This window comes from Myodes glareolus, chromosome 16, assembly GCF_982192425.1.
Source record: "Myodes glareolus chromosome 16, mMyoGla1.1, whole genome shotgun sequence".
Classification (NCBI taxonomy): Eukaryota; Metazoa; Chordata; class Mammalia; order Rodentia; family Cricetidae; genus Myodes; species Myodes glareolus.
In genome coordinates, this window is record NC_142041.1 from 27223473 (window position 1) to 27247923 (window position 24451).

General features: G+C 39.7%; 1 protein-coding gene across 2 annotated transcripts in view; it reads right to left on the reverse strand.

Moving 5' to 3' along the window:
- Nucleotides 1-24451, reverse strand: part of Stx17 (syntaxin 17) — a 52604-nt gene that overhangs the window by 15891 nt on the left and 12262 nt on the right. Inside the window, exons 3-4 of one of the 2 annotated variants that reach the window (XM_085677175.2) lie at nucleotides 22419-22484; nucleotides 3589-3811 (exon numbers count right to left, since the gene is read on the reverse strand). In XM_085677175.2, coding sequence (XP_085533301.1) covers nucleotides 3589-3811; nucleotides 22419-22484 — 289 coding nt within the window. Of the gene's footprint in view, nucleotides 1-3585; nucleotides 3812-22418; nucleotides 22485-24451 lie in introns of both variants that reach the window. The other variant, XM_048419878.3, reaches the window with a different exon arrangement.

Genomic DNA, 24451 nt, shown 5'->3' on the forward strand with positions numbered 1-24451 from the left:
GAGATGGATCTTCTACATACCATCCAACAAAACAGCTCTGTGTTCTGCAGAACCATTCTGTGCACACGTATGCCAGAGGTAAAAATCTAGCATTGCTTCAAATTCTAGATGCTGGTCTGAAGTTACCTGCAGTTTTATGACTGAGATATTTTCTTTTGTGTGTATTTGCTGAAAATGGACTAAAATTCCCTTCCTGCTGTGCTGCTGATGGGGATGTTCTGGATGCAGGAATGGGGGAGACAGACAGGAACTGCAGAGAGGCACTGCTTCACCCCAGATGGCATGGACCTCCATGCTGAATGCAAATCAGACGGATGGGCTCATCATCCCTCTTGATGGGGAGCCATGAGAAGGAAATGAAAGTCACCACACAGTGAGACTCAGGGAGATTCTCACGTCAAGCAGGACTGGCAGAGACTGGCTTTTGGAACTCCCCCAATCTGCAGAAACAGCACTCACAGCTTCCCCTACACCCCCTTGGTTTTCTAGAGAACATAAGATGCCCTCTTCTTCTCATTGTTTCTAATTGTAAATGGAAGCTAGTTTTGTATTTTTTATCTCACCCATAGAAATGTGGCAAGATTGCTCCTGAATCTATTTCCAACCAAAGTATTTAGACTCAGATTTATAAAGAAGAAAGAATTTTAAGTCATTTAACTTCCATGCAAACAGCACAAGTTTCTCTGTATAGGCTGTCACTACTATAACAGGTATGTGAAGCAAAGGTAAGAAACCAGAGCGCACAAGACAAAAGCACGAGGAGTGACAGACAGTCCACAGCTAGCAGGCAGCCGCAGTATACCGCATCCTACTCAACCTCAGAGGCCTGTGGAAGTTTGCTCCTTGTGTTCTTCTCATTACTCTCCTTTGTCAGTAGTATTTCTGCAGATAAGGCAGCCGAGTGCAGGCTTACTCTGTGACTGTGGACGTTGGTCAGACCCCACTTTCCATGGACAGTGGACTTGGGGTGAAAGAACGAGCAGTCAGAATCTGAACTCTACTCTGTTAGCTATGACTTAGGTATGTGGTTTTACAAACAGAATTTGAGTGCCCTAATCATATTAGCACTGTGTTCTCCAGTGGCAATCATTAGAAATTAGAAATTAGATTATCTGATATTCCATGAATTGAGAGGCTTGAAAATCAATATAGTTGAAAATTAATTTCACATGCTGTTTCTTCCCCCTCATACTCTGTCTCCATCCTAATTTTTAATTTCTTTAATACACATGTTTCCTCAGATTCTGCCAAATCTCAGGTTTCACACTAGTCTTCTGTTTATACTGAAGAGTAATTGGCATGGAGTGGGTAACCAGGTAAATACCCAGTGATATATGCTCAACTGTGCTGCCCACAAATAGTTCAGCTTGGATAAATGCATACAATGCAACAATAAAATGCAAATTAAAGAAATTATTATTTTACTATTGTGCAAAAAATCCTGAATGAATTAAAGTATTTTGCTTCAGATAAAAACACTAGCAATGGGCTTGAAGCTAAAGAGTAGGAGACCGACACCAACTACTCTTTCCAGAAAACCCTATTATCTCCGCTGTTATTACTGCATCATTGTCAAAATGTCTAACTATAGTAGGCACTAACACTTGGAAGGAGAAAGCCCAGTCTCTACCTGTGCACAAAAAGCATCAGTTCGTACTGTGGCAGGAGCAGTCTTCCTCTGCACCATATGGTGGTGGTAACCATAGAACTGTGAAAACAGTAACGGCAAACTACCAAGAAGCACGACCCCCAAATGTCTTTGAAGAGATGAGCACTAACACTTTAGCAGTGGCTGTGCAGAAAAGTGACTGGAGCACTTTTGTTTGTTTGACTGGTTGGCTTATTTTATAGCGAAAGGCTTGCTTGTGTGCCCAGGATGACCCTAAACTCTCAATAGCTCACCCTAGTCCAATTTCCCAAGTGTTGAGATTACACGTATGTAGCACTGTGCCAGCTCTATTGCAGCATATCTCAAATGACAATGTCCCTAATATATATTTGTTTATTTGTTTTTATTTAAAATACATCTTTGAACAGTTCAATACATGTAAAGCACTGTGTAAGGTAAAAAGGCTACAAAAAAAGGTTACACAGAAATGCTAGGCAACCTAAATGTTTGGGCATTTCCTTGCAAAGTGCTGAATCATTAGCAATGAATAAATACACATTTTAAATAATATAGAGATAAGGAGTGGAAATAATACAAGATTAAAAAATGGAATTCTGCCCAGGTGCAGTATTCCTAAGTTTCCACTTTCTAATTGATTTGTAGTTCATATTTTTCATAAGGATTAAAAGTCTCTTAAGAGATATAAAATGGAAGGAAATGGAATAAATTAAAAGTAAATGATAAACAATTACAACAGAAAAGGAAAGGAAAGAAGGTCAAGAGTTGCAAAATAAAGTCAACATACTTTACAAATTTAATTTTTGGTGAGTAAAAAAATTGGCTTTAAGCTTTCTAGGAGAAAACTCAATTACAGAAACCTTACTAGTTATTCTACTCACTACTTAGGAGATTTAAATCCAAACCACCCAACTAAACAAAAAACAATTGCTTTGAAGTATTATGACATATTAAGCCATTTTTTTCTGCATAAAGTTATCAGCATAGTGTTACCAAGGATTATCAAATACATCCCTAGAAATGATAATAACACTGTTTTCATAAGGCTGTTTCTTAGAATATCAGCTCACAAAGCTGACATCATGAGCCCACCACAGATTTTTCACTTGTTAGTTAAATTCAGAGAATGGACAGTGGAGAGACCTAACGGTATGTGAAGCCAGAACAGCTAATAAGAACAGCTCCCAAACAAGTTGAAGAATATAGTAAAGATGTGTTACATTTGTTTATGCTGTGGAACATTTATTTAATGATATAAAGATGGTTTGGTTGCATTCTTTTATGTGCTTTTGTTTAACTCTGTAAAGCTGTGTTACTTTGCCTGCCTAAAATACCTAATTGGTCTAATAAAGATCTGAACAGCCAATAGTGAAGCAGGAGAAAGGATAGGTGGGGCTGCCAGGCAGAGAGAATAAGTAGAAAAGCAAGGCATGAGAGAAGGAGGAGAGGAGGATGTGAGAGGCCAGCTACCAGCCAGTCACAGAATAGGAAGGAAAGAAAGAAATACAGAAATAGAGAGAGGTAAAAGTCCAGAGGCAAAAGGTAGATGGATAATTTAAGCTATAAAAAGCTGGCTAGAAACAAGTCAGACTAAAGTTGGAAATTTATAAGTAAGACTAAGTCTCTGTGTATTTATTTGGGAGCAGGTGGTGGGCCCCTCAAAGAGCAAAGAGTAAAAACAACCAAATCCACAAACAGCATGTCCCACACTGGAGAGGAGAGAGGCACACACCACACACAAGGACAACATTATTTTTCGTAGTAACTTTAGATTTCCATTTCAACACATGGGCAAGCAGGTACTTAAAGTTCCAATCTACACAATTTTATCTTGCAAAATTTCCAGGTACACATATCAGGTCTGTTTAGGGACTTACAAGGCCTCTCTGTGTCCCTTCTACCCAAGGAGAGGGGCATTAGCTAACGGCACCACTAGGATCAAGAGTAAGACATGTTACCACCAACAGTCGTGGATCTGGTCAGAGAAGGCTGTAATAAAGCTTCTTCCTCATTAAATTGTTTCTTGAGTTCCTCAACAGACTCCAAGTGGAGCTGGAGAAACTCTGCCGTGGCTGCTGCTGCTGCTTCCTTAACAGGGTCGATCATTCTCTTCAGAAGAACCAGGTCATCCTTATGGACTTTCAAGCAAAGCTTTTCCATTTCTCGGATATTGGAGCGGAGTTGCTATGAATGAAAAAGAGAAACATTATTAGCACCATCTCTCAAGGTAAGACCTATTTCTTCTCAGAATAATTTGCTAAAGTGCTTTTGAATGCAAATTAGTACATATTGTCTACCACAGATACAATTTTTCAATTTCCCTCACCTCTCTCTGCTAGCCAAATCCAACATATTTAGAATCCATGCCCTCAAACTTTGACTTTATTTAGTCATTTTTCCTTTATTATATGTGACTACTACACTATAAATGCTGTACAACTAGCATTGTGGGACACATACGGAACTAAAATATTCTAAGGACCCATATGATCTCTATGGTTAGGTCACAAAATAATTTCTGATAAAAGAAAACAATTTCAAAATGAGTAAAGTAAAAATAAAATGAAAAAAGAACCAACAAAGCAGAAGATAAAAGCATGTAATAGAGGCTAAAAAGATGGTTCAGAAGTTAAGAGCAGTAGCTGCTTCTTCTAGAGGATCCAGGTTCAATTCCCAGCATTCACATGGCAGCTCACAACCCTATCAAACTCCAGTTCCAGAGTACCTGGTGACTTCTACCGGGTTCCATGTGCACAGCATGCACGTGGTGTACAGACATACACTCTACACATAAAATAAAAATAAAATATTAAAAAAGAAATCACATGAAGAACAGATGATATAATCAATAATTATATCAAATATAAAATTAAATATTTTTATAAAATAAAGATTATTTTAAGATTGGATAAACAAATAAAAGAGATCATTTAAACATAAAAGCAAAATGATTCAAACTAAAAGAATAAAAAACAAGTCAGATAAACCCTAGCATCCCTCTCCCAAGAATGACTACAGCAACACTACTGTCAGATAAACAGACTTTACAGCTAACACATTACCAGACATAGAGAACCACTGTACAATAAGATTCTCTTCAGAAATATATAACAACACAGATGGAATACATATCATAAAAAGCTGAAAGAACTACAAATTGCTTCCTTTCTATACGTATATGTGTGAGTATTCATGTTTGGATGTGTGTGGGTGCATGTGGTAATGAAACACATGCATGTGGAGGGCAAAAATTTGATAGCAAGTGTCTTTCTTTGTAGTTCTTCTGTATTTTCTGGGGCAGGGTCTCTGTACCTGGAGTACACTAATTCCGCTAGTCTAGCCAGACAGCTTGTTCTAGGCATTCCCTGTCTCTGCCGCCCAAGTACAGTGGTGACAGGTGGCCACCCTGCCTGCCTGTCTTCGGTCCTTATGCTTAGGTGGAAAACGTTTTATCCACTGAGCCATCTCCCCAGTCCAAAGATTTTAATTAAATTCACAGTCATAAAGAAAGGTCTTAAAAACCATAGTAATTAATAAAACAAATGGCAAGGGTATATTAGGTATAAAGTGTTTGAACAAGAAAGTTAACACAGCTTGATGTAAGTTACTTAGAACATTAACCCATATACTAGAAATATAAACATTAAAAAAATGTTAAAGCAACTTTCACAAATTTCAAAAACATTGACAGCATGTACTCTGAGCATAATTAAGTTAAATTTGAATCATTGATGAAAATATATCTATTGTATGTATAGAAGGAAGAAAGATATTTCTAAATCGTCTGCAAGTAAAGAAAGAAGTCACAGTGGAAATTAAAATCCTATGGCCTGAATGCAAAGAAAAGTAATACATGTTAAAAGTTGTAGTGCTCCGTGAAAGAGTTAGGAGTATACTTCTCCAAAGATAGATATATATTAGGGCTAGGCTATCCCTAGAGGCTGCCAAGATATTCAGATGGGTAGGCCCCTGTAGTGTTTGAATAAGAATTGTCCCCATAGGCTCATATACATGATTGCTTAGTCATCCAGGGGTGGCCCTACTTGAGAAGAATTAGAAGGTGTGGCCTAGTTGGAAAAAGTGTGTCACTTGGGGTAGGCTTTAAGGCCCAGTGGCTCTCTTTCTCTTGCTCCTGCAAATCAGCCTTTCCAGAACCATGTCTGCCTGCGTTCACCATGCTCCCTACATCATGACGGTAGACTAACACCCGATTCAATTCTTTCTCTTACAAAAGTTGCCTTGGTCATAGAGTTTCTTCACAGCAGCAGAACACTGACTAAGACAGTTCCCTTTCCTCTTTCTTCTCTTCTGTCTTTTCATTTCAGGTGCTTGACAGAGCCTACACATGCTTTTAAATTTCCTAACAGTTTGGGTTCCCTTACCCATGAGCAACCATCCTCTTCCCTAAGCCTCCCCTCCATGCAGTTGACATATACAGCTTTCTCTGGGCTTTTTTTTATTTGAAAAACAAAAAAAAAAGAATGGATACAAATTATCAAGTTAGATATCCATCTCAAGACCCCACAAGAAAATACAAAAGCAAGGCAAATGTAAAAAGGCGAGAAGGACACAGATGTGAGTAAACTTAGACGAAGAAACCGGCACACAGATTAACAAAACAGAACTGCTCTGGGGAAGAGTTAAAACCCATAAGCTTCACAAAAGTTGTTTTAAAAACAGACATGAATTACCAAAATCATAAACAAGAGCGCATCACTACAGGTCTAAAAGAACTAAAACGATAATAAGAAATTATGAATAAGCCAGATGTAGTGATGCACACCTTTAATCCCAGCACTCAGAAGGCAGAGGCAGAAGCAGATGGGTCTCTAAATTCAAGGCCAGTCTGATCTACAGAGAATTCTAGGAGTCAGGGCTACACACAGAGAGACCTTGTCTTGAAAACAAAAATAAAAGGAATTATGAATAACTTATGTCAATAAGTTAGAAAAGTTAGATAAAATGGAGAAATTGCTACAAAACTATAATTTATCAAACTGATAAATTATAAATGGTCACATAAAAATTAATTTTGTTTTTCTTGTTTTTTGGGATAGGGTCTCATCTAGTCCATGATCGCCTCAATTCTGCTATGGAGCTGAGGCTGGCCTTGACCAGGCTCCTTGATTCTCCTGTTTCTACCTCCTTCTACCTTCTAGAGATTGTAGGCACCTAGATACTATTAAATAAATTAAATGTATTTTTTAAAATTCTCCTGCCTGTTCCTTCCCTATGTTAAACAACAATCAACCAAATTGTTTTTAAACAACAAAACGAAAACCAGCAGAAACTGTGTCACTGGTTTGTCAGTTTTGCCAAATATTTATAAGAAATTACACAAATTCCTCATGGGAAAGAGTCAAAGACTTGATACCAAAAATCAACAAGAAAAAGAAGCTACCCCCAGCAAACTCATACAGTCTCACATAGTGAGTGGATAGGCCTACTTCAAAAGATGGATTAGAAGATACTGTATCAGGCAACAACAGCAAACTGCAAGCCGGTCCCAAAGACTCGCTCTGCTTGATTCAGTCTTTATAATGTTCTGAAACAAGCTGAATCAAACTGCTGTCTGAAGGGGTCATTTGGTGGCAAATTTAAACAGAGAAGATGGGAAGTATCTGCCATAAAAGTCAGGATGGTGATGCCTCTGGTGCAAGGTGGTGGTAACTGAGATGAGGCCACAGGGCCTTCTAGAATGCTCACAGCTCTCCATTTTGGTACATAAGTGTATCAAATGTACTAAGTGTAATTACTTAGGAGTATATTTATGATATAAGTATTCTACAGTACATTTGATATGGTTCAGAGTTTAATGTTTTTCGAAAAGAAATTTATATTTATCTAAGTGATAACCAACCTAAGGTTGGTTATAGATATGGTTATATATTGGTTGAAAACATGATGCAATGGAAATCTAACTGTGGAGGTATGTGAGTTATTAGCCTATGAATCTTTTTTCTTTCATTGGGTGGAAGAAGTAATGAAAGAGATACTTCTTTGGGTTGAATTCTGACCTACCAACATAAACCCATGCTGTAGGGAGAAGTTCTGTGAGAAGGCACATGTTAGCATGGAGTGACTGATAGTCAACAAAAGTAGTACTGCAGTTTGTGAGTCTCAGGAAAAGTTGATTTTATCAGCTTCAAAGAAAAAAAGCTGTATGATACCACAAGCATAAATTATTGTGATAAGATCTAAAAAGAAAGAGAGAAAGGGGTTCATCTTCTAAAAAGTGAACTTAAGACACTATAAGGGCAAATAAATCCCACGTAAGAAAAGAAAGTGACATCTAAGGAATCAGCTATGACTGCAGTTTAGGGTGGGAAATTCAGAATCTTGAGATACTTACCAGAAGGGGGCAAGGAGGGAGGAAAGTCAAGTGAACCCAAGAGTGGTGTGAAACAAGGAGAATCATGCAAGTAAGAGCCCAGAATGAGCGGGGGCTGGTGGAAAAGTTAAGAACAATAAGAGGATATAAAAATACATGTACAGCAAGAACAAGAGAGAAGGCTCGGGCCCACTGCTTTGGGGCAGATGGTGTAATGCTAACAGATGATGTGGAGAGCAGAACCACTTAGCTCCTGTTTTGCTTTTGGTTCTGTATTGAGGAAAATTTCAAAATTGCAAAGGGGTAAGAAACATGCCCAAAGGAAATCTGTGTCACTACAGAGATGTGGACAGGCTTCACAAAGGAGTGGCTTGGTGTTGTCTCTGAAAAACCGTCGTAGGGAAGCAGGACATACCAAACACAAAGCCCTATTGGTCTTCACTTCAGCAGCAGCAGGACACCTCATTGTTTCCATATTTAACAGCACTGGGCCAAACTAGCTTATACACTGGGCGAAAGCATGGGGCCAAGTGAGGTAGCAGCATCTGTCCTTCCTAGAGGGAGACAGCATGATGCCTTAGATGTCATTTGCCCCATCCTACCCTATGCCAATTAGGACAGAGGTCAAAGATAGAGTTCAGATTAATCTCATAAATATTTTAAAGAAAAAAAATCAAGTTAAATTTCTCTGAACTCACAATAACCTAAAGTAACTTCCTTTCTTCACACCAATTAGGAAGCTGCTTCTTACCTGCCATTTGCTTCCTCCCCTGCTCTCCCTGTTGATTCCTTCACTCTGAACTGTTGCCTGTTTGCCTCATTTTCACCCTTTTCTATTGCTTCTCCCCCTACCCAAACATCCCTTTTGGAAATAAAAAAGTAGAGCCAGTGTTCCCCTGCCTCCTAGTAAGATCATGAAAGGCAAACTTTACATTTACCGAGTCCTTGACTGGTTTTACTTTTGTGCATCTATGTAGCTTACAGAACCAGGCAGACTTCCTACAGGCAGTATCCTCCCAAATGAGCTCTGAAATCTTCGGACTAGTCTGCTCCCAACAAGTTCCATGTCTGTGGAGAAGAGGGGCTGAGGACATTTCTATAAAGGCCATGCTGGTTCTCCAGTGACTTACACAGTTTCCAGCACCTACACTTCCTTGTAAAAATTAGCCACAAAAATCTTTCTTAATGCTAATATTCCTTACTCCGGAGAAGAACCGTATTAAGCCTGCTCTACTTGCAGTTTCAAAACCTTAGTGACTGGTTGGCTTATCCTGTTTTCCAAAGACAGCAGAGTCCTGAGACTAGAGCGCTGGGGAGGAAAGAAACACTGTATCCCTGGAGATGCCCAGGAGCTACTGTTAAAGCAGTGCTGTGGGAAAAGATGTGAGGAATCCATACAAGGCTGGAGAAAGACTCATCTGAAGAGGTTAAAAGAAATAGTGCACAGCACTCCACAAGGCAGGAGGCAGTGCTCATCTTCACCAGGGACACTGAAAACCTTTCATCCTCAGGGCCCTGAGGGGCACTCAGAAGTCTGAGTGTGGAAAGGAGGAATAACTGAGCAGACTGAGCACTGAAGCAACTAGCCTCCAGTCAACAAATCATTAAAGTGGAACCTAGCTTACCACACTGCTGTGGAAGTCCTTCAGACAATAGCCTTTTAGATACCAGCCCACTTTGGGCATGCTCTCAGGTACTATAAGTGCAGATGAAAATCATGTGCAGACCCTTTTTTCTGTTTCCAGTTCCCAGTGCACACAGAGGACTGTGGATCACTACCTTTACTGTGAGTTTATCCCCAAATAAATAGATCTTTGTTATACTTCTTTCCGGGCTATTGTGGAACTCTTTCCACCATCTTTGTTTTACTCCCAACTCCAGGCTATTGTAGAACTCTTTAGTACGGCTACAATTTGATGCCCAACATGGGGCGGCATCTAAAAGGCTATTGGCTGAAGGAGTTCCCACAACACCACATTGGTTCTAAGTAACTAGCGACCTAATGACAAGCCAGAACAAAACTCAAGAAATATTATAGTAACATAAAAACATACAACCATTAACTAGATCAAACATCATCATACAGAAACAGAAGAACAGGAACCATAATGAGGTTCACAGACCCAGAATAGACCTGATTGACAGAGATGCTAAAGCAGTAGAAAGGGAAATTAAGTTATTATAACCGCATTACACAAGTTTGAAAAATTAAGTACCAATAAGGAAGATAATTAAAGAAATCCAAGTCAAAACTCTCTAGAGATAAAAATTTCAATGTGTGTAAGTTGACAATATATTAAAGGAACTAATGACAGATGACACACTACCGCCAGAGACAGTAAACAAAGGCAGAGCATTGGTTGTCACTCAAAATGAAAACAGAAAAGGAAACACTTTTTTAACAGCACCAGTCAGCTGTGTGGTGACAGTCAAGCAAAGGCACACATATCTGGAGTTCTTGGAGGAGACAGGAAAGGGGACAGAAGAGCATACTAAGAAGGAAATAAAGGCAGAATTCTCAAAATCAATGCAGCAGTAAACTGAGAGGTCAAAGGTGCTCAACAAACTGAAAGAACATGACAGAGAAGAAAATGCACCATGTCCAGTGAAAGTCCCTAAAGCTGTTATGAAAGGAGAGTGGCAAAGGCAATGGGAGGAAAGGGACACCTTATAGAGGCACAAAGATGGGCTGAGGAAGATTCCACAAAACAATAAACAATCCAAATGTCCACTAACAGCTAAACAGGAAAACTATGCTATATTCACATAATGCAATGCTATTCATTAATAAAAAGAAATTAAATATGGATGCATAGAACGAGAGGGACAAATCTTGGAATATTCACAGAGTGAAAGAAACTGGATTTTATGTTGTATATTATGTTTTTAATATTCTGTATAGATTATATAAAATTTTAAGAATCTCCTACCTAGGGCACAGCAGCAGAGAGACAGCTAGTGGTATGAGGGTCGGGGAAGGTATGAGCAGAAGGACATGGCAGGGGGAGGCCAAGAGGGTGCAGGGCCACAGAAGTGTAGGAAGAAGTGGTCCAAGTGATCAAATCTGTGTGACAGTGATTATGGGATACCTTTATCAAGAGACACAGGTCAAACATATCTTAAAGATTAGATACTTTAAATACGTATACCCTATGGTATGGCAGTTAAGAACACACGAAAATTATTTGAGGAAGAGGAGGGGAAATATGTAGCAATAAATTACTTATATACAGTCATACTTAAGTCAGGCAAAGATTTCATTCAGATGAAGTGGGAGAATGGGAAGTAGGGTGGAGGACGGATGCACACTGGACTTTGCTAGAACTGGCAGCTTCCTTGAAAGAGAAAAGGAACCGTGACAACTATGAGGATCTGACATAAATAAACGGTAAATGCAAGGTATTTATTATGTTATCTTACATGTTAAGATTTATTATGTTATCTTAAATGTTTCTGTGTCTAAAATATGCACATGTACAATTTTTTAAAATGTGCTTAATATTAGAGTTGCCATCTGGCAGTTTCCTGTTCTATTAGTCTTGGGGTAGGAATTCTCTAGTTACAAAGACGACAGGTAAAAATTTAGCCTATCAGGTCACGTGGGGTGAGGTGGGGTAAGAGTATGGTGTGTACTTTCACTAATGTTGTACAGCAAATTAAAATATTCTTTCCTAGAAAGGGACTTGTTAACAGGAAGTTAACAGAATTTAAAAGTTCAGAAAGTGAACAACTCACAAGTCTGAGGAAGTTCTTAAAACTCAGGAGAGTCATAGCATCTCCTGCAAGTGTACATTGCTGGGTAGAAGGGGCTCTCTCACTGGCCAAGCTGCCTGAAAGCCAGAGAGCTCCAGGGAAGCAGCTTTTGTGAGTTGTCATCCCAGCTACAGTGGATTTTCAGGGATGCAGCTGCCTTCAATTCATCCACACTTCTCTAAGTGACCCTTAGTAAGCCCACTGATCCTCCAAGCTAGACTTTGGTGGAACTGTTTCTCTGATCTATTGTTGATTCCCTGTATGGGATGAGTACACAACTGCTCACCTCTTCCCAGCAGGCACACAAAAAACGTGTCTAATGAGTAGTACCCTGATGGTCACCGTAGCCACCTTCCTCATCTGCTTGTTCCTATCCTTGTCCCTTCAAGACTACCTTTATTTTAATGGGAAAGAGATATCTTCAGGTTGTCTTAGGTCACTAAATACTCAAGACCTTCCGGAGCTTTCCTCCCCACTCTGAGTTGCTGCTTCCTGCAGGTCCTCTCATGGCCTGACCCAGCTGGAGTCTGACGTCATCTCCCACACTCCTCCTTCACTAGTCACCCGGTGGGCATGCCAAACATCCTCCCACCACAGCCTCCCTCCAGACTGTCCCCATGCTTGGAGAACCTTGTTGCTCATTTTATGCCTTCAGTTTCCTCAGGGATTTCCTAAAACGTTATCCAGAACCTTCCACAACTACTGCTTATATAAGAGTTCATTACTAGATTTTTGATCCCTGGCTTTACTTTTCTTCATGCCAAGTGTAACCATCAGTTATATTAGGTATTTATTTACTTGAAAAACTATTTTAAAAATAATTTAGAGAAAGGGGAACTCTTGGATACTTGGTGTGGAAATCTAAATTATGAAAAATGGCACAGAGGTTCCCACACAAAAATAATTACCCTGTGACCCAGCATCCCACTTGAAGGTGTATATGTAAAGGAAATATATCAGTTTGTCAAAGTGGTGTCTGTACTTCCATGCTACCCACAGCACTGTCTGCAAAGCCAACATACAAAGTCAACTTAAGGGTTAGTCAATGGTGAGTAGGCAATGAAAACCTGGTGGCAGATATACAGACAACTGGGAACTATAACACCTCCCCCCCCAAAAAAAAGTAATAAAAGCCTTTGGTTTGCAGTGTGGATGAGTCTGGAGGACCCTATGCCAGGCACAAAAGGAGCAGTGCCAAATGATCACATTGACATCAGAATCTAAAACAGCTGCTCTCATAGAAGCTGAGTGTAGAATAATGGTCACCAGAAGCTGGGGGAGAGGATGAGGAAAGGGTAGAGAGGTTGTTCAACTGGCACAAAACTACAGTGCTCGTAGTCCTGGTGCTCCTGTCCAGCAGGGAACTAACTTACCACACTTTCTGGTGTGTGTCCGGACAGCTGGAGGACTGTGTGCTGTCACCACAGCAAAATGACAACAGTTTCAGGTGACAACTGCCTGGCTGCATCACCGCATCAACACCCACTTAAAACACCCTACTCGGGGCTGAAGAAATGGCTTAGGGAGTGAGAGCACTGGATGCCCTTGCAGAGAACAGAGGACCCAGGTTCACTTCCCAGCTCCCACGTGGCTGCTCACAACTCCAGTCCCAGGGATCCAATGCTCTCTTCTGGCCTCTGTGGTTACAGAATGTATATGGTGCACAGACATACATGCAGACAAAACACCCATACTTATAAAAAATAAATTCATTGAAAAAATCACACTGCACAAATATGGACAGTTACAGGTTGTTAAATATAAACACTTTGCGCTGAGGATACAGCTTTGTAGTAGAGTACTTGCTTGGCATGTATAGTAAGGTCCTGGGTTCAGTCTCCAGAACCAGAAAAAAAAGAATAAAATTTAAAATAAAAATAAAATCTCTTGATTCTTTCCCCCTGCCACTCCCCCAAATACAAGATATATAGGAGGAGGACTTTCCTTTCTTTTGCTTCTGTTTCCAGTGTCTACAATCACACTGCAAAAATGGTGGATAAAGTATTTCTGTTCTTCTAATAGGAAGACCAGAAGGCAGGAATGCTAAACCCTGAAATGACAGAAAGGGTTCACACACATGAACCTAGTTCAATACCATCACGGCATAAACCAGTGTGGTGAGTGTTCCTATAATCCAGTACTCAGAGATGGAGGCAAAGGATCGGGAATTCACAATCATTCTCATCCACATAGAAGTTCCAGGTCAGCCTGTGCAGGAGACCCCATCTTGTAATAATAATAATAATAATAATAATAATAATAATAATAATAATAATAAATCTGCAGAAATATGCACAAATTAGAGCAATGAGGCCATAAGGGTAGCAAGCTTTTTTAAAAAGGTAAGTTTATCAATTCAGTATTTAACAAGCTTTGCAGTATACAAATATAAACTATAAACAATGCCCAAACTTTAAAACAAAAACATATCCCACCTGTTCAGATTAATAACCAAATTTAATAACTAGCTCTCTTCTCCCACTTTATTCAGAAATATCTCCAAATTCCAAATTCCTGTCTAAAGCTTGAGTTACAGTCAAACATATATTTCTCTATATGGATAATAATTGTAAAAAGCAATTATTCTAAGTTAATTGAGAATTCTGAAAAAATGGCTAATTATGTATTTGATGATTAAAAGATGAGTGGCTATGCATATATCTGCCTTCATTAAATATTGATTTAGGATTCCTAATGTGTTTTTATAACATGCAATTTTGAGAGCAAATTGTGTACAGCAGAAAACACTTGGTATCATAATAATTAATCAGATTTCTTTACAAACACGAGCACAAGTCCCGTGGTAAACATTTAAATACCACAGCAAACATACTCTAGACATAGTATAATTTACTGCTAAGGGCTCCAGAGCCATAACTATTTAATTAAAATAAATCTGGACTATTCTTTATTTGCACTGTTTACCTCATAAAGGTTATTGATAGTAGTATGATATTACACACGTTTTAGTATCAACCAGTACCAAAAATTACATATATGTAATATATATAAACTAAAAACCAAGTATTAAGAGATTGAAAATCACAGCTAGGCGGAGATCAGTGGAAGAGCACTTGCCTAGCTTGCATGGCACGCTAGCTTCAATTTCTAGCATGGGGGTGGAGGGAGCAGGCAAGGAGACTAAAACGTCAAAGGGAAAAAAGGACTTAATTCATTTATTCAAGTATTTAATGAACATCTACTATTATGTGTTGAGGGTCATACTTTAGTGCCTATCTAGTTGAGTTAACAGTAAAGAGATCATAAAGAAAATATGACTAAACATGGGAATTGGTTCTCACTGTGGCAGTGGTTCTCAATCTTCCTAAAGCTGCAACCTCTTAATACAATTCCTCATGTTATGGTTACCCCAATCATAAATTTATTTTCAATGCTACTTTATAACTGTAATTTTGCTATTTTTATGAACCTTAATGTAAACAGCTGATATGTAAATGGCCTTAGGCGACCCTGTGACAGGGCCATGACCCACAGACACCACTGTGCAATGGTGTCTAACTAAGCCTCTAGAGCACTGAGACCTGGACTCCCACACTGTCACTTACTGCTATCCAGAATCCAGACAGCTAATTTTTATAACACACCCACAGCTACTCATATACTGACTCATTCGCTCTTCCTGAAGCGCTACATCTCTACACAGATACTGACACCCAGCTGGGACCCCTCAAGACAGAAGCTCAGAGATACTTTTCATGACCTCTGCTATCAATCAGTGCTCCCACTGTGTGTTAAGATATAGAGGAGAGAGAAAAGACGTTTTTTCAAAATATTTAGTTTAGGACTGGGGAGATGGCTCAGTTGGCAATGTGCTTCTTATGCAAGCATAGAGAGATGAGTTCAGATCCCCAGCAGACACACGAAAAAGTCAGGCACAGAGCATGTGCCAGGGAGCCAGCACTGGGGAGGCAGAGACAGAACGATCCCTGTAGCTCACTGGCCAGAGAGTCTAGTCAAACAGGCAGGCTCCAGGTTCAGTGAGAGACTCAGTCTCAAAATATAAGGTGACTGGGTAAGACACCAGACACTGACCTCTGGCCTGCACACACATCCACATCCAAAATATTCATTTTATGCTTTTATATGACAGGTCAGAAAACTGGGTAAAAGTAATGTGATTACATAATCTATCTAAAACTAACACAGATTATCTGCTGCTATTACATAGGCTGTGTAGGACCTTAGCACATATGACTGACACTCTTACAATCATCCCCAGAGTTAGGGACCATTATGCTAATTTGATGGCTGAGAAAACTTAAGTTCAGAAATTGTATGTAACTTTCTTTTTTTTTCTTTTTTCTTTTTCATTATTTATTTATTTAAAGAATTTCCACTTCCTCCCCTCCTCCCAATACCCTCCCGCTCCCCCCACTCCCTCTCCTCCTCCCTCACCATTCCCAAGAGCAGTCAGGGTTTCCTGCCCTGTGGGAAATCCAAGTTCCTCCTCCCTCCCTCCAGGTCCAGGAAGGTGAGCATCCAAACAGGCCAGGATCCCAAAAAGCCAGTCCATGCAGACGAAACACGACCCAGTGCCATTGTCAATGGCTTCTCAGTCAGCCCCCATGTCAGCCACATTCAGAGAATCCGGTTTGAACACATGCTCGTTCAGTCCCAGTCCAGCAGGGAAGTTTATATCTCAACTAAGGGAGCCATTTTAGGGTTTGCAAGAGACTTGATTCTGGAGGGGTTCCCAGGCCCAAGAAGAGGTCCCCAGATTGTTCCCTGGGCAGCAGAGGAGAGGGTGCCTGAACTGGCCTTGGCCCATAACCATACTGATGAATATTTTGCATGTCACCACAGAACCTTCATATGGCGAAGGATGGAGATAGAGACAGAGACACATATTGGAACACTGGACTTAACTCCCTAGGTCCAAATGAGAAGCAGAGGGAGGGAGATCGTGAGCAAGGAAAGCAGAACCAGAGGGAGCCTTCATCCGACGATGGATGGAGATAGAGACAGAGACCCACATTGGAGCACTGGACTGAGCCCCCAAGGTCCAAATGAAGAGTAGAAGGAAGGAGAACATGAAAAAGTTAGTCAGGACCACGAAGGGTGCATTCACCCACTGATACAAGGGGACTGATCGAATGAGAGCTCACCAAGGCCAGCTGGACTGGGACTGAACGAGCATGTGTATGTAACTTTCTTAAAGCAAACAATTTCAAACATGATATTGGTGTGGGAGAATTATCTGTATTCTGTCAATCACGTATTTTAATAAAACGCTGATTGGCCAAGCATGAAGTATAGGTGGGTCAACCAGACAGGAAGTAGAGGCGGGGCGATGAGAACAGGAATATTCTGGGAAGCAGGAAGCTCCCTCCACCACTCCTGTGCAGACCACCGAATCGGCAGGATGTAACCTGCCCAGCTAAGAAAGGTACTGAGCCAGTGTGGCTAACGTAGATAAGGATAATGGGGTAACACAAGTTATAAGAGCTAATAAGTGGCCTGACCTAATGGGCCAATCAGTTTATAACGTAAGGAAGACTCTGTGATTTTCTTTGGGACTTGCTGGCTGTCGGATACTGGCTGGAACAGATACCCCAACAAGCAGGCCCTCATGCTACATGATATGATCTATTAGAAATGAATAATTTGAAAAATAGAAGTAAAACAGAAGGGAAGTGTACACAAGGTCCCACCCTTAACCAAGAAGCTATTTGCAATTGATACTTGCTGGCAAAGGGAAAATCAGTTTCCTACAAGAAAGCATCACTGGGTGTATCAACCACAGCCCAGGGCAGGCCCCATGCCCTAAAGTCGCTGGCTAACACAAAATTGACTCCATGTTTTGTTTTGTTTTTTTTGTGTGTGTGTGTGTGTGTCTTTTACTTAGTTTCATTTTCTTGGTTTTTCTCTTACTGGAATTTTTTGAGAGACAAAATATAAAGTCTAGTGGGTAGAGAAAGAGCTGAGAAAGAGTTGAGGAAAGGGAAGCAATATGGTCAAAATATACTATATGAAAAAAATTAAATAAAAGATTTCTTTTACAGGAGTTCTATTTTATATAGCATTTAAATTATTTTTATAATTTTAAGTGTGTGTGTGTGTGTGTGTGTGTGTGTGTATGAGTGCATGCGCACATATGTAGTCAGAGAACAACCACTTCTGGCAGCTGGTTCTCTCCTTCAGCCATAAAGGTTACAAGTATCACTATGGTCATCAGGCTTGGCAGCAAACGCTTTTGCTCACTGAGCCATCTCTCTGGCATTAAGATGCAATTTTAAAAAGATATATTTAAACAAGATTTTTTGTTTTTTTCTTTTGGTGTTTTTCTTTTTTGTTTTGTTTTTATTCTTTTCAAGATAGGGTTTTCCTGTAGCTTTGGAGCCTGTTTTGGAACTCACTTTGTAGACAAGGCTGGCTTCGAACTCAAGAGATTCGCCTGCCTCTGCCTCCCAAGTGCTAGGATTAAAGGCATGAGTCCCCCTCACCCTCGCCCTCTGACTCTTGACTTTTTCAAGTCAGGTTTCTCTGTGAGGCCCTGGATATCCTGAAACTTGTTCTGTAGATCAAGTTGGCCTCGAACTCAGAGATCTACCTGCCTGTGCTACCTCAAGTGATGGGAGTAAAGTTGTGTGCCGCCACCACCACCTGACTGAACAAGCTTATTTTTAAGCAACTCTTTCTTCAAGTGGTAAGTCAGATTTAAAAAAAAAATTCAAGTAATCAAAATAAAATAGGAATCTGAAAATATGGTTATACTATAAGAGAAGAAAAATGAGTCTCAAAAAGTTAAACCAGGAAAGAAAATCCAAAGGGATTACAAAAAAATCATTAGGAATAATAAGACTTTAAAAGTAATTGACTATAAAAATATATTTTGAAAACTAACTATATTTGTACATTAACCAAAAATTTAGAAAGCCTAATTAAAAGAAAGTCAACACACACACACACACACACACACACACACACACACACACACTAGGGCTCAGGAGACAGACTAGGATGGTTAAGAGTTTGGGGCCATCCTCAATTCTATAGTTGGTTTATGGCCAACCTGAGCTACATAACATTTTGTCTCAAAAACAAAATTAATAAAGTAGTTTGAAACAAAATCTTGTTTGAGTATGAGGAAAATTACTTGTACATGATACCAAAAGCATAAAACATAAAAGAAAATGTTGAAAAATTAGATCACATGAGAAGTCCTTTGTCTTAAAAGACAAGTCAAGTTGAGAAGGTGGGTTTTACAGAAGCCTAATTCAGATAAACCTGGAAAACCTATAACTTGTTTCTAAAAAAAAAAAAATCTTTTTTTTAAATCACAAACTAGCCATTAACAAGCCTATACACTAAGTCCAGAGCAGAGATGAATACAGTAAGCAAACACCAGAATCTAACAAGTTTGATCTCATTACTTCAACAACACACATAAATCTCTTATACCAGATGGAGGCCAATAATGTCAACATGATTTTAAAATTCAGTACACAAATTATCTGATACAGTCAATATCTCAATCAAATCATGCGATTGTTAGTAAAACATTAAACAGTCAAGATGGTAAGAAACACTAGTCATAATAATCACATTAACATTAACGTGCTCAGGACCACTGCACCTACACTAAATCTTGATGGCATGTGGGATCTGGGAAGTGTCGAGAGCCACCTCTTCCTTAGGCCTGTAATCTAGTTACCATCTAGTACAACATAGAGACAAGTTGTGTTTCCATCTCAATCTCAAACCAATCTGCTTTTCTCCATCTTATTTGAAGCTACTGTCTATTCCTTGCATTTCTGGAATCTTTTCTAGGGACATCTTGCATTCACTCCATATAATCTCAACGTTCACTATATTGCAGCTATATTAATTTAAATATATGCTTATATATATTTCCATTTGTGCCTATGTGTTGGTCTGATGTGTGTCAAATGTGCTTGAGTGTGAGGTAAAGAACAACCTCTGGTGTTGGTTTTTGCCTTTCATTATTTTGCAAGGTCTCTCTTGTTTACTGATACACTGAGTTATTCTGACTAGTGAGCCCAAAATCTTCTAGAGGATTTGCCTGACTTTGCTTTCCATTTTGCTGTAGGAATGCTGGAACCATGGGCATGTACTATGGTGTCTAGCTTTTTATATAGGTTCTGGGAACTGAACCCAGGTTCCCAAGCTCATTTTTAACCACTGCGCCATGCAATCTGACTTCCCACATTCAGCGAAACAGAGACTGGAATCCTTTTTGTAAGGCCAGGTAGTGCACAACTTAGACTCTGCGGTGATATAGTCTCTGTTGCAACTATTCAGCTCTGCATTTGAAATGTAAAAATAGTCAACAAACAAACAGATAGCTGTCAGGCCAGCTGCAGCCTGGGAGTCAGTTTGCTGACCCTTACAATAAATAGAGTGTGTACACATTTGTACATGTTGAGTATGTGTGACCCTTTGTGTGGAGCAGAGGTCAGTATCTGTTGGATGCCTTCCTCTCTTCCTCTCTACCTTATTTTTTGAGACAGGGTGCCAAGCTCACTGAGTGTCTAAAGTGGCTAGACAGCAGATTCCAAGGATCTGCCTGTCTTCACTAGGGTTAAGATGCATGCGACACCTGACTGACTTTTTACACATTTTATATGTACTGGGGATCTGAACTCAGGTTTCCATACTAGCCCAGTGGTCACTTTACCTACTGAGGCATCTCCTCAGGTCCCACAACAATATATATTCAAATATGACAGAGAGAGAGAGAGAGAGAGAGAGAGAGAGAGAGAGAGAGAGAGAGGCTATGAGAATGAATTAAGGCTAGGCGTGGTAGTTCATGCCTACATCCCCTGCACTTGGGGGCTGTCAAGAAGATGCCATAAGTTTGAGGACACCTGTGCCCAAGTGAGATCCTGTCTCAAAGTACAAATAAAGAAGCAAATAAATAAATAAAATTTCACAAAACTAATGAAAATTAATTTTGAGATGAAAATGATAAGATACAGCACAAAACACATTCAAAGTTCAGAGTATTAGGGATAAAAGGAGCAAAAAAGGCCCCAAGGAGGAAAAAAGCCCATTGCAAAGACTGGGGAATCAGGTGATTCAGATTTTGAAAGAATTACACAAAGAGCTGGAAAGCATTCATGCTTGAAAGTCAGTTCCAAAGGGAATTCTACACCTGGTGTAACTACAGTGAGGGCTTTAGACACACAGCTACTTAACCCTTTACCTCTGGGTGCTAACCAACAAAACAGTGGAGGAAACAAAACTGGAGGAAAACTAAATATCCATGAAAACTCAGAGTTCCTGCATAGACACATACCAGGGAAGGTTCAGGGCAGCAGTTATGCATCAGACAGAGTCCACACTGGAACTGAGTAATGAAGGGCTTAGAGAGAGAACTTCTAAAATAAAGAATGGGACAGATATATCTAAACACATGAAAATATCATTGACAGCAATAAGATAAGACATGTGGAACATCTTTTTTTAAAATTTTTTTTAATGTGGAACATCTTAACAGAACTCAAAAATACACAGACAGAAAGCCAGGTAATTAAAAATAAGGTTGTTATTAACTTCAAAAAAAAGTAAAGGTCTGGACTGTATTTCACTATTTGATTTGGCAGAAAATAATGTCCTTATAATCAAAATAATGAGGTGCTGAGTACTAACTTTACCAGGACTGCACATGTGCAATTACAAAGGAGAAGGGAGGCAGGAGAACAAAGTGGAAAGCTGGAGCTCCACCCACACGGCAGGGGTGAAGGGATGGCGTCAAAACCACACAGCTTCATGGGCTCCTCAGTAATAATGAGGAAAGATGGGAAGGGAGCCAAAGGCCTCGCAGTGGATTCTGATAGAGAACCGTAGGACTCTGCCTCTATTGTACCGCCTTAAAAAACTGTGGACTTATCTAGTGTGGGTGTGTGGGGTGTGCCTGAGTGCCAGAGCACACATGTGCAGGTCAGACAACAACCAGCTGGGGTCAGCTCTCTCCTTCCACCCTGGGTCCTGGAGATGGAGCCAGTGCCTCTACCTGAGGAACCATCTCACAGACCCTGAATAAAACACTATTTTAAAAGCTAGTTTAAAATAATTAAAACTTATTTTTTAAAGTAAATAACTAAATATGGATAATATATTTCATAGATAGAATTCTGTAACTCTCAAGTTATAGCTGCTGGTGTCTTACAAGCACAGCTGCATAACCTACATGAAGAACACTAAGAAATGTTGGCTCAAGAGATATTTAAAAAACTTTTACCCTTCAAAGCAATTTTTTGAAAAAAGTTTAAAACTGTAAATAGCATTATGTTAACCAACCAATTAAATAATACAAACTTGGGAAATACTGTGAATTTTGTAAGGATTTTGGAAAATGCATTGATTGTGAAAATATAATTTCACAATTTACTGATTGGTAAAACAGTAACAAATAGACAAAAATGGGTCAGCTAGGAAGGAGTAAGCTCAACATCCCTACCTCAAAACCCACAAGTCCTAAACATTCTGAAACCTGTCACTTTCCAGCCAGTGTGATGCCACAGCTGACTTCAAGAGATGGAACCAAACATGGGTACACTTAAAATCCGGCCATGGCCTCAGGAGTGTGTGAAACAGAAACAGACTTTGTTTACGCTTGTCTCATCTCAGACATCTTGAAATGTGCATTTTAGATAAAGGTTAATTTCCCCAAGATTGTCTTTTTTATATATATATAGATTTGCCCATACACAGCAGCCTTACCTGAACAGTGCGCCCTGCATTGATGTGTTCTTCATGCAATTTGTCCCAAATTCTGCACCGCTGATACTATTGAACAAAAACCAAAAAATAGGGAAAGTGAGTGCTGAGTTTTACATCACGAGACCATGTCCAGTTACCACAAAGCCCTTACTCATCTACTCAAACATAAGAGGAAGGAAAAACCATGATTTTTGTAATGATAATTATCTTTCTGAAGGCTTTCAATGTTACATTTTTAAAATTTAGAACTAATAGCGAACAATAACACAAAATACTATCAGACCAAATTACTTTTAAAAAAGACAAAATAAAGGTTTTGTCTATGGACAGATTCTCTGGGGAAGGGAAATACAGAGAATGATATAGAAGAAGCTGGAAGATGGACAGGACTCCTCCTCATGATCCTTAATATGTATGAAGAATTTTAGGTATTTGTTAGTAGAGTGATGTTGACTACTTAAAACTAAGATAAAAAATTTAAAAAGCAGGCAGAAAGAAAAAGATGCTTGAAATGCAGAGGAACAAAGACAAGAGTGACAGAAGTCCCTGATGAACAAGACAAGTCAGGAGACAATGGAACAACATGTTGGCCACAGGGAAGAGACTCAGCTCAACAGCCACCACCCAGGGAAGTGAAGGAGAAGCGTAGACACATATGCAGCAGCTGACCCCATCACAAGTGCACAGACACTATGAGAAATGTTGATGGTACCTGACAGAACTCATTCTCCACAAAGCAATGAGGAGTATAGACAAATGGTAAAACACAGATAAATATCAACTTTTTAATTATTTCTGAACTCTTAGGCTAGCAAGATGGTTCAGCAAATGGGTGCTAAGTCTAACTACCTGAGTTCCATTTCCAGGACCAACTCCTGCAGGTTGTCCTCTGACTTTCACATGGCACATGTGCCTGCATACACACATACACACACACACACACACACACACACACACACACACACACACACACACACTATAAGTATGTATATTGTGAATCATGAGGCAGGTGCTAAAAAGTAATCCACAAAGATTACATCATACTTAGTGGAGAAGGACCCTTCTCTAAGACTGGAAAGAAGATGAAAATACGATCTTATCAGTGGCAGTTAGTAAGACACTGGAAACTCTAGTCAGCACTATAGGGCACAACAAAGACAAAGGAAGGAATGAAGGGAGGGAGAGAAAAAGACAGGAAGAGATGCAGAGGAAGGGATGGAGAGGGGGACAGATGGAGGGAAATCAGAAAGGAAGCTCCCTTCATAGGTGCCATGACTAACTACAGAGAAAATATTAACAATCTACAGAAAAGCTAGCAGATGGACCAGTGGTTAAGGGTCATAAAGTGAGTATTACTTACGTATTGAAGATAATATCTACTCCAAAGTACCGATAAGAGTAACTGCCTCACCTTGACTACCAAATATTAAAAATACAAAACAGGAACCAACATGAAGAGCGACAGGAATGTTCTAAGTCTAATATATTAGAAATTACTGACAGGCAGTTCACTAATTACATACTCCACTTTTGAGTAAACACCTTGTGCATATATTTTTTCCATATATTTGTATGTGAGCTGTGCATATGTGCTTACCTTTGTATGACTGTTCATGTCAGGAGGTGTGAATGTGTGTGCACGAGTGTGTAGAGGCAAGATAGTAACATCAGTTATTGTGGTGGTTTGTCTACCTCAGTTATTCTCCACTGTATTTACTAAGTCAGGGTCTTGAGCTTAACCTGGAGCTTGTTGACTTAACTAGTCTAACTAGTCAGCTTGCCCTGATGTGCTGGCTAGTTCTTATGTCAATGTGACACAGCTGGAGTCATCTGACAGGAGGGGATAGCAAATGAAAAAAAAATCCCTTCATTTGATCATAAGATCAGACTAGAGGCAAGACTATAGAACATTTCCATAATTAGTGATTGATGTAGGAGAGCCAGCCAAATGTGGGTGATGCTCGCTCAGGGCTAGTGGTCCTGAGCATCATAAGAAAGCAGGTAAGTCAGCTAGTAAGCAGCATTCTTCCATG